The sequence below is a fragment of the Uranotaenia lowii genome, chromosome 3 (assembly GCF_029784155.1).
Source record: "Uranotaenia lowii strain MFRU-FL chromosome 3, ASM2978415v1, whole genome shotgun sequence".
NCBI lineage: Eukaryota > Metazoa > Arthropoda > Insecta > Diptera > Culicidae > Uranotaenia > Uranotaenia lowii.
Genome location: NC_073693.1, coordinates 132314456 through 132325755, shown reverse-complemented (window position 1 = coordinate 132325755; position 11300 = coordinate 132314456). Strand labels below are relative to the sequence as shown.

At 38.8% G+C, this 11300-nt stretch overlaps 1 protein-coding gene across 1 annotated transcript; it reads left to right on the top strand.

Annotated features, from left to right (window-relative positions):
- Nucleotides 1–3969: 3969 nt before the first annotated feature.
- On the top strand, nucleotides 3970–10831 carry LOC129752630 (uncharacterized). Its single transcript, XM_055748406.1, has 4 exons — nucleotides 3970–6307; nucleotides 7667–8492; nucleotides 8676–9285; nucleotides 9338–10831. Exons 1-4 carry the CDS (start codon nucleotides 3970–3972, stop codon nucleotides 10829–10831), a joined length of 5268 nt encoding a protein of 1755 aa, XP_055604381.1.
- The last annotated feature ends 469 nt before the right edge of the window (nucleotides 10832–11300 follow it).

The following is an 11300-nucleotide window of genomic DNA, read 5'->3' as shown; positions in this document are numbered from 1 at the left end:
TCTTTTTACATACTTTTGTGTACAATTTTTTAAGGGTGCATGTTTGTCGTGCCGATGATGTATGGTACGGTCCGCCTCGTCTCCAGCCAGCACTTCCTTCGCACATTTACATAAATACCGCGATGATTCCCAATGACCTTGGGCTTCTAAACCACGCACCGGGTCAGAGTATTTGAATTATAGGGTACCGTAATCATGCGTGAACGTACCCCCACGCCGGGCATGATGACGTAGTTGTTATGAGATTCTTCATACATTCCAAAGGAATAAAAAATAAATCTACGTTTTTCGTCATTTACATACAAAAGTCCAGTAATTAGTGTTAAAGAACTAAAGTTGGTGTTGAAGCAATTGATTTCAGTATGAAATGTATTGAATAAAGAGCTGGGAACCATTCCAAAACTCGAATAAGAATATAGTTACGAGAAAAGATAATTTATCGATTTCATATTTTACTGTTTACGAGCTCAAAATTTGCGTTTTAAATGATTTATTAGAACCATTAAATGTGTCCTCATGCGATATTTTCAATTTTTAAGCCAAGAATTTGCTTAGAAATAATTTCGAGTAATAACAATTTCCCCGAATAATTAGACGTTTCCGCGATAAATTAGCATTTTAGGCAGAACCGCAAATTAAACCATGTTTTTAAAGAAGCTCATAAATCAGAGAAGTTGAATTTATGAATTTGAGGACAGTGGCATACAAGTTACTGGCAAAAATAATAATTTTTATGGAAAAACTGAAGAATTCGGTACAATGCTTGCTACTTTTCATAACACCTACGTCATCATTCTGGAAATCTGCCAACCAATATGGCGGATGAGGTAACCTGTTATTTCGAAGAACTTTGGCACCGGTTACAAAACGTTCTAGGTCATACTTTCCAACGCTTATTTCGATTTCTTCTTTCCAAAACGCTCTAGCTTTGATTTTTCCACCTATTAATTTCTACCTTAAAAGCAACATAATTTGCCGAAATGTTGTAAAATGAAATTAGAACTAGGGTAAATTATCTTGAGCGGAACTAGTCGAAATCTGATATTGAGCGGAACCATTTACTTTTCCTAAGATCTAGGCAATGTGTATTTATGAATCTTCTCGAAATGTTGAAATAACACTTTTTTAAGGTCTTTTCATACAACCTTTGTCATTTTTAATTAAATTGATGAAGTGAAATAATGTTAATAAAAGCTTTAAAAACATACGCATTTCTGCTGCAATTTTCACCAATCTAAGCTGACTTTGAACGTCAATTTATGTAAACCTTGGCAGTTATAAACTGATTCTTAATGATTAAAATGGTAGAAAAATTCATAAAAAAGCATTATTCGGGTGTTTGTAACAAGTTTTGCATCAAAACATCAATTAATCGCGTGGTTTTTAAAAGCAAAATATGATCTTGAGTGGAACCATCTTTGATCTTGAGCGGAACTACTAGCTTCCAAAATAAACCGCTAGGTGCGCTGCCTTATGCCTTATGTCTCACACGTGGTTTTGCCCCTTAATGTATGCAGCGTACCAAACCAGGCACACAAAAATTGATTCTTTCATTCAGAGGGAAGGAGGAGGAAGGCTTTCTACATATTTTTTGTCATAGTTCAAGAACCAATGAAGCCAATAAAGTAAAGTCATTATTTCAGAATAAGAGTCAATCTTCATTGCCATTACTATTCGAACTTCAAGAAGCAGCTTTCATTTCAAGAGGTTGTTCTTGATGTTGAAATTCCAATTGAATACTATATACTAATATACACATATTCAAATATTTTTACCACAAATTCCTTCAGTTCTACAAAGTGTAGCAAAGCACACCGATCTACCCATTTTTAATACTTTAAGATTCAATAGGTGGCTTGGTATTGATAACCTATCCGATTCCCTAGTATTTGATGTTACAATTGAGCTACAACTCATGGAAATCAGTTTGGGAAATAATTGTTTTATCAATTGAGCTAATTACTTAATATTTCCATAATTTTTAAATATAAATAAATATTATCGTGATCCACAAGAAACTGGAATTTATTATTAACTATATTCTATGAATGAGTTGTTGCAAGGTTGCCGAAATCTCAGAAAAATCTATAATTTCACTAAATTTTAAGAAAATTTTTATCACAGAATCTGTTTCACAGAATCTGTTTCACGGAACACAGAATTTCAAAATATTCACAGATTTCACAAAATTTTTAAATTTTAAATCGATTTCCAAAGTTATATATTTTTTTTTTGATCAATATTTTAGGTTTTTTATATAGAATTAGAAATGTAAGATAATTTTTTTTATTTTTCCCAACTAAAATGTAAAAAAGATCCAATTTGTCATGAGTTTTTCAATGAAATTAAAGGAATTAGCATCACAGAAATCCATCACAGAATATTCGGATAAAATCACCTTGATTAAGAGAAATTTACAATTTTTTTTTTTGCAAAATCTGTAATTTAAGGCATGTACTTTTGTATAACTGACTTTGTCGTTATTTTCAAAAGTTGTTATAATAATTCATTAAAATATACTAACGAATTTAATTTATGAGATAAAAAACTAAAATTTAAGTTTATATAATCGATTCTTTCGAAATAAGGTACAGTGAATCAAAGTGAAAATTGTATATCTTTTTTTTGGGGAAGAAATAAATTTGAAGGATATTTTGAGAACAACTTTGGATGGCTAAGTTTTTGTAATTTACGTAAAAACATTAATTTTTTTAACTTTAAAATCTTTAAAGATGGAATTTAATTGTAGTTTTTACAGTTATACAAAGATTAGGAATGAGAGCTTTTAAAAATGTTCACAGTACAAAATGGTTCCGCTCAAGATCATATTTTAGTTCCGCTCAAGATCAGAATTCTTTCTTCAGTAAAACAGCTCTAGAGTTATTAGGATTTACTCTAAAGTATTCCACAAATCATCATTAGATAGCAGAAATAAAGATCTATACGCTGAACTAAAAAAAAAATCGTTCGGACATAACCCCTACCCACACCGCTTGATCAGATTTTCCGAGTTGCATCGAATTGGGCCATTTAGTTCCGCTCAAGATCATTTACCCTATATATTTCCCGCTTTTTTCCGAATTTTTCTCGCATAGTCTCATGAGATTCTTCAACTTCAAGGCTGAAAATGATTATTGTTCAGTTATACTTTTCGTATAAGTGATTCAAACAAGCTCAAATAAGTGAGTTCACGTCACAAAAACCATATTTCTAAAAATGGATTTCTACCTATCTGTCTGTGACACACGTCTCGAACGTGTCAACGCACCTTAATCCAACACATACACATTTGTTAATCACCTACCCCAAAGTTGGCGCCTTGTTTCCGAGTGTCAATATGAAAGAACTAAAAGGAAACAGAAACACATTTCGTCGCTAAGTTTTGTGAAGACAACGTGTGCTTACTAAAATTTAAGATTATTATCTACGATACTTCATTTGCCTAACCATTTGATTTGCTCTAAAAGTGAAAACTGCGATAGTACATCAGATCAGGATTATAGGCGAAAACGTAGGTACGCAAAATTTAAACGTAGAATAGTTTTTATTTAGAACATGTTTTCTAGGTTATATGCCAATTGCATAGTTCTGCAGAATCTCTTATTCCGGTAGTCCATTTCGGATTTCATTTAGCAGCCACACCTAAAAAAGAAAGGTAATAAATACGATATATTACAAAATCAAAAGAAATAATTATAAACCGTTAAAAAATAGGTAGTAAAGTGGCAGATAGGAAATCAAACTTTTCCCGGTTCGAGTACGAACATTTGTCAAGCACAAACGTAAGCACACATAATAATGTTAATTAAGTTAAAAGAAATTAACTAAAAATTGTTTCTCAAACAGGAATTTTTTAACCGATCAAACGGATCAAATAAATCGGTTTAACGAATTGGAAAGCTTTTTATTTGTTCTGTCCAGAACAATTTAAAAAATTCGTTTTTTGAACCGTGGACTGATCTTACCGGAATGGGCAGGAAGAACAAGAAAAACCCTTCAAAAACTCGCAGCTGCACTGTTTGCCACACTGAGGACAACAGTAGGATGGTGCAGTGTGACAAGTGCCATAATTGGAACCATTTTGACTGTGCTGGAGTGTCAGAGGACGTCGAGAACAGGTCTTGGTACTGCCAATCTTGCACTGCGGATAAACCTGTTTCTGCGAGATTGAAAAATCGTAATGCGCGTAAGGATATACAAGCTGGATGTTCGGGAGAGTACCCAAACGAAGAACCGAATGATTTGGAATCTACAGCAGGTTCATCGTCTCATGTATCCCTGTGCAGTACACCACAACGTTGCCATAAACAACCGCCTAACATTTCGGAGCAAGTAGAACTGCAACTCCGTTTGCTCGAAGAACGGAAGGCTTTGGAAAGTAGGTATCTGGAGGAGCGCTTCGAAATTCTCATGAGAGCCGCTAAAGGTGTAACTATGCAAACCGAAGAACCCTCATCACTAGGGGTTCCAAAACATCATTCTTCGCCGGTCCCAAACAATCATTCATCATCGGTTCCAAACCAGCATTCTTCACCGGGTCCGAATCATCATTCTTTACCTGTCGAGCAATCGAATAATAATCCGTTGCCTGTCTCAATCGCTGGTTTTGACCCGATATTACTTAATCGTAGCCAAGCAACGGCACGACAAGCAGTTTCAAAGGAACTACCTTCTTTTAATGGTAATCCAGAGGAATGGCCACTATTTCTGGCAACCTTCGAAAGCTCTACCAAAATGTGCGGATATACTGCGGAAGAAAATATGCTGCGTTTACAACGCTGTCTTGGCGGAAAGGCCAGAGAGTCCGTTCGAAGCCAATTACTGCACCCTTCGAACGTGGACGGTGTCATTTCAACTTTGGAAATGCTGTACGGACGCCCGGAGTATATCATCAACACTTTAATCCAAAAAATACGGTCTTTGCCAGCACCGAAAGAGGACAAATTTGAAACGCTGGTTGATTTTGCGATCGCAGTGCGCAACATGGTGGCTACTGTGAAAGCCTGCAAAATTGATGATTACCTCTACAACGCATCCTTGCGGCAAGAATTAGTGGAGCGGTTGCCGCCAATGATTAAATTAACCTGGGCTGTGAATATTAAAAATATTCCGCGAGTTACGCTAGAAGAATTCAGTGATTGGTTGTACAGCCTAGCGGAAGCAGCCAGCGCCGTTACCGATAAACCTTACACGGCGGCTCCTGAAACTAAACGGAAGGGACGTAAAGATGACGGGTTTTTAAATGCTCATCATGAATCATTTCCTATGCCAGACACGCAGATGCTTGCATCACAACAGTTTCATAATACCAACTTCCAGCAGAACACCGGTTGTGTAATTTGTCAGAATAACTGCGAATCTCTCGATAAGTGCACAACATTTACACAAATGAACCTGCCATCTCGTTGGGCATCTTTGAGGAATGCCAATTTGTGCAGGTGTTGCTTGAAAAGGCATAGAGGAGCTTGTAGACGTAGCATTCCCTGCGGGGTGAATGGTTGTTCTGCTAAACACCACCCACTAATGCATAACAACTCTTCTTTCAATCCACTACCGGTATCTTCCAATCCCGAACCGCAACCTGGAACATCAAGTCGTAACGTCGTGGAGATGAATCTTAACACGCATCGCAGTACATCCAGTCACGTTCTGTTTCGCTATGTCCCAGTGATTCTACACAACAATGGAACCGAAATTTACACCTACGCCTTCTTAGACGATGGATCATCGTTAACGCTCCTTGAAGAAGACTTAGCAAAGGAACTTAAATTAGAAGGAATCTCTAGCCCGTTGTGCATTTACTGGACAGCTGATACGCATCGGTACGAGGATTCATCCCGATTAGTTTCCCTACAAATCTCCGGTGTTAAGAATCGAGCAAATAAGATCAGGTTATCTGAAGTGCACACAGTGAAGCGTTTGAAACTCCCACCCCAATCGTTAGACTTCAATAAGATGGCTGAACAGTATCACCACTTGCAAGGACTCCCTATTAAATCTTACCAATGTGTCAGGCCGAGGATCCTGATAGGTATTAACAACGTTAGAGTTACGCTTGCCCTCGATAGCAGAGAAGGTAAAATTGACCAGCCTGTAGCTACAAAGACGCGACTAGGCTGGGTCCTCTGCGGTAGGAATTCGGATTCTCAACAAACAGCAAACGATGTGTCTCATCTCAACCTTCACGCTGGGACGCAATTGGGAAGCAGTGATAGTGATCTACATAACCTCGTCAAGTATTTTTTCACCCTCGAGAGCATAGGAATAGCTAAAACGCAGCAGCTACCTATGTCCAAAGAAGACGAACGTGCATTAGAGATGATGCGTTCTCTGATAACATTTCGGGATAGTCGTTATGAGATGGGACTGCTGTGGAAATATGATGACGTACACTGCCGGCCAAAAGTTTGGGATCACCCACTAAAAAACATGCAAATTTTGATCGTTCATATCTCAGCCGTCTTGGGACATATTGCAAATCTTCTGATCTCATTTGAAAGATAATGAGCAATAGCTATTTCGGAGTTATTTTGCCTAAATATAATGTTTTAGTTTTGAACTTAAAACTTAACCTAAAGTTATGACATTTTCAAAAAATCGCACTCAATATTCAAAGCCGATCATCTCGGGATAGGGTGGACCAAATCTAAAAATTTGAGTGGCATTAGAATCCCTATTCTGTACTTCTCAAAACACAATCAAAAAATTTTGTGAAAAAATTCAAAAATGTACTTGAAATTAATAAAAAATACACTTAAGTTACCGTCCAAAAGTTTGGGATCACCCCTTTGTATGGTGAGTTTGGGATCATTCTTATAAAAACATGCAAATTTATTTTATTCATATCTTTCTCATCTTACATTGTATTGCAGATCTGAAGGTCTCATTTGGAAGCTAAGGAATTGTTTTTTTTTCATAAATTCATTCAAAAATTATATTTTGAAGTGAAAACCATAAAAAATCGCCTGAAATTTATTGTTTTTTTGAAAGTTTCCAGTTATGATTCTGATTTTTTTGTAGTTCTCACCATAAAATAAAATTTTTGAATGAATTTATGAAAAAAACAACAATTCCTAAGCTTCCAAATGAACCCTTCAGATCTACAATACGATGTTAGATAAGAAAGATATGAATAAAATAAATTTGCATGTTTTTATAAGAATGATCCCAAACTCACCATACCAAGGGGTGGTCCCAAACTTTTGGACGATAACTCAAGTGTCTATTTTATTAATTTCAAATACATTCTTGAATTTTTTCACAAAATTTTTTGATTGTGTTTTGAGAAGTACAGAATAGGGATTCTAATGCCACTCAAATTTTTAGATTTGGTCCACCCTATCCCGAGATGATCGGCTTTGAATATTGAGTGCGATTTTTTGAAAATGTCATAACTTTAGGTTAAGTTTTAAGTTCTAAACTAAAACATTATATTTAGGCAAAATAACTCCGAAATAGCTATTGCTCATTATCTTTCAAATGTGATCAGAAGATTTGCAATATGTCCTAAGACGGCTGAGATATGAACGATCAAAATTTGCATGTTTTTTAGTGGGTGATCCCAAACTTTTGGCCGCCAGTGTACGTACTCCGGATACTAGATACACAGCCTTGAAACGTTTTTATTGTTTGGAAAGAAGGATGAAACGTGACCCGTTGCTTGCAGAAGCTCTCAAAACGTTGATCCAGGACTATGTTAACAAAGGCTACGCTCGCAAGCTGTCCCAAACTGAATCTGAAGCTCCTCGAAAGCGAATATGGTACCTTCCAATGTTTCCCGTATTCAATCCAAACAAACCGGGCAAACTCCGTGTCGTCTGGGATGCCGCTGCAACCACCAACGGTATCTCGCTAAATTCCCTCCTCTTGAAAGGCCCCGATCAGTTGACGGAACTACCAGCTGTGTTGTACAAATTTCGTGAGCACCGGGTGGCCATTGGAGGGGACTTGCGCGAGATGTTCCACCAGGTGCTTATGAAGGAGGACGATCAACACTGCCAGCGCTTTCTCTGGCGTAACAACGAACACCAACAAAACCCCGATGAATACGTTCTTCAAGTGATGTCGTTTGGAGCAACATGTTCCCCAAGTTGTGCGATATTTGTCAAAAACGAAAATGCTGATCGATTTAAAACTAACTATCCAGCAGCAGTTGATGCTATTAAAGGCCATTATGTCGACGATATGCTTTTATCCGTCGAAACGGAAGAAGAAGCTATTAAAATAGCAAAAGAAGTGCATTATATTCATTGGAAAGGTGGTTTTGAGATGCGAAACTGGATCTCAAATTCTTCCAACGTACTTTCAGCATTGGGCGCAGATCCAGTTCTAGAGAAAAATCTCAATATCGCCACTGAGTCTGCCAACGAAAAGGTTCTCGGAATGTGGTGGTCAACCAATTCCGATTTATTTTCTTACAAAGTATACACCAAACGAAATGAGAAAATTTTGCTAGAGGGAAACCGTCCTACCAAAAGAGAGCTGCTGAGCACGTTAATGACAATTTACGACCCACTCGGACTCGTTGCGCATTACCTGATGTTCGTTAAAATACTACTTCAAGACGTTTGGAGGACAGGCATAAGTTGGGACGACCCTATCGGTGATAATGAATACACAAAATGGAAAGCTTGGTTAAAATTTTTACCCAAACTAGAGTCTTTGGAAATCCCTAGATGCTACCGACTTAAAACATCCAACAGTTCCTCCAACAGAGTTCAGCTTCACACATTCGTGGACGCCAGCGAGAACGGAATCGCTGCAGTTAGCTATTTCCGATTCGAAGAGAACGGAACCGTCGAAACCTCTTTGGTCACCGCAAAAAGTCGTGTAGCGCCTTTGAAATTTGTCTCCATTCCACGTTTGGAATTGCAAGCTGCTGTCGTTGGATGTCGATTGGCTAAAAGTGTCGAGAAAGGCCATACTTACAAAATTTCTAAGCGATATTTTTGGACAGATGCTCGCGACGTTCTTTTCTGGCTACGATCTGATCACCGTCGCTTCTCTCCGTTTGTTGCGAATCGAGTCAGTGAGATACTTGAAGACACTGATCTCAGCGAATGGAAATGGGTCCCAACCAAACTAAATGTAGCCGATGAAGCTACCAAATGGAAGTGCGCGCCCAGCTTTGATGGAACAAGCCGTTGGTTTTGTGGTCCACAATTTCTCCTGGAACTCGAACGTGATTGGCCAACAATGCCGGATATTACTCCGACTAATGAAGAACTTCGTCCTACTAAATCTGGTTTCCTGCATCACATCAGCTCCAACGACGTCGGGTGGGCTGTACTCCCTACGAGGTATTCGGAATGGGAAAAGTTGTTACGCGTATGTGCAGCGGTATCCTGGAAACATACGCAAGGAAAAACTGGGCGAACCACGACAAATTGGTCCAGCTAGTGGCGAGGAGTTGGCGAGGGCTGCCAATTACTTGTACCGGAACGCACAACGTGAGTATTTTACAAACGAGTGGATTATGTTGAAATCGAATAACACCATTCCGAAATCAAGTTCTTTGTACAAAGTGGAACCATACTTAGATGAGTCTGAAGTCATGCGAATTCGCGGACGTTTGGGTGCCTTTACGGGTGCAGACAATTCCTTCAAGCATCCGATAATCCTTCCTAGAAAACACCGGATTACGCTTCTCGTGATGTATAGCATACATGTCAAGTTCCGACATCAAATGCATCAAGCGGTGATTAACGAGACTCGTAGTAGATACTATATCCCCAGACTCCGTTCAGTATACAAAGATGTAAAAAAGTACTGTCAGTTCTGCAAAAATCGTACAGCAAATCCAATACCGCCAAGAATGTCGGACCTCCCTCCTTCTCGACTTGCTGTTCATGCTCGACCATTCTCGTTCATGGGCGTTGATTATTTCGGCCCGATGTTGGTGACTGTTGGGCGCCGTGTGGAGAAGCGTTGGGGCGTGCTTGCTACGTGCCTTACAACTCGTGGAGTCCACATAGAGATAGCTCATTCGCTTACTACTTCTTCGTGTATTATGGCAATCCGAAATGTAATGGCTAGACGAGGTATTCCTGTTGAAATAATAAGTGATCGTGGTACAAATTTTATTGGCGCCAGTAAGGAACTTAAACTTGCACTGAACGAAGTAAACCAGGAAAAAATAGTTGCAGAGTTTTCGTCCGAAGATACCAAATGGTCATTTAATCCTCCAGCCTCCCCACATATGGGGGGTAGTTGGGAACGTCTAATCCAGACAGTCAAAAGGGTACTGGCAGTCGTTTTTCCTACGCAGCGTCTCCCATCCGACGAAGTTCTAAGAAATGCGTTGATAGAAATAGAAAATATCCTCAATTCAAGGCCGTTGACCTACGTCCCAATAGACAGTGAATCAGAGCCAGCTCTAACACCGAACAGTTTTTTACAAAATTCTTCAACTGGATGCAAACCACTTGTGCAGTTTGATGACAGTGGAAAGGCCTTGCGTAGAACGTGGATGGTGTCTCAAGCAATAGCGAATGCTTTCTGGAAACGTTGGGTGGCAGAGTATCTACCCGAAATAACTCGGAGAAGTAAGTGGTTCTCAGAAGCGAAACCGATTAAAAAGGGAGACATCGTCGTCGTAGTGGACCCTGATTCGCCGAGGAACTGTTGGCCCAAAGGTCGGGTGATTGACACGAAGCTAGCTGCTGATGGTCAAGTACGTTCGGCGGTGGTGCAAACTGTTAATGGAATTCTGGAGCGACCGGCCCTGAAACTTGCTGTTTTGGATATCGGTGCAAACGATAGTGACCCAGACCCAGGTCTGGACACCGGGGGGGACTGTGACACACGTCTCGAACGTGTCAACGCACCTTAATCCAACACATACACATTTGTTAATCACCTACCCCAAAGTTGGCGCCTTGTTTCCGAGTGTCAATATGAAAGAACTAAAAGGAAACAGAAACACATTTCGTCGCTAAGTTTTGTGAAGACAACGTGTGCTTACTAAAATTTAAGATTATTATCTACGATACTTCATTTGCCTAACCATTTGATTTGCTCTAAAAGTGAAAACTGCGATAGTACATCAGATCAGGATTATAGGCGAAAACGTAGGTACGCAAAATTTAAACGTAGAATAGTTTTTATTTAGAACATGTTTTCTAGGTTATATGCCAATTGCATAGTTCTGCAGAATCTCTTATTCCGGTAGTCCATTTCGGATTTCATTTAGCAGCCACACCTAAAAAAGAAAGGTAATAAATACGATATATTACAAAATCAAAAGAAATAATTATAAACCGTTAAAAAATAGGTAGTAAAGTGGCAGATAGGAAATCAAA

Coding starts and splice junctions, on each gene's coding strand:
- LOC129752630 (XM_055748406.1), top strand. CDS start 3,970: ATGGGCAGGAAGAACAAGAAAAACCCTTCAAAAACTCGCAGCTGCACT. Junction 6,308..7,666: donor TATGTCCAAAGAAGACGAAC/GTGCATTAGAGA, acceptor CGTTGCTTGCAG/AAGCTCTCAAAACGTTGATC. Junction 8,493..8,675: donor AAAAGAGAGCTGCTGAGCAC/GTTAATGACAAT, acceptor GGAAATCCCTAG/ATGCTACCGACTTAAAACAT.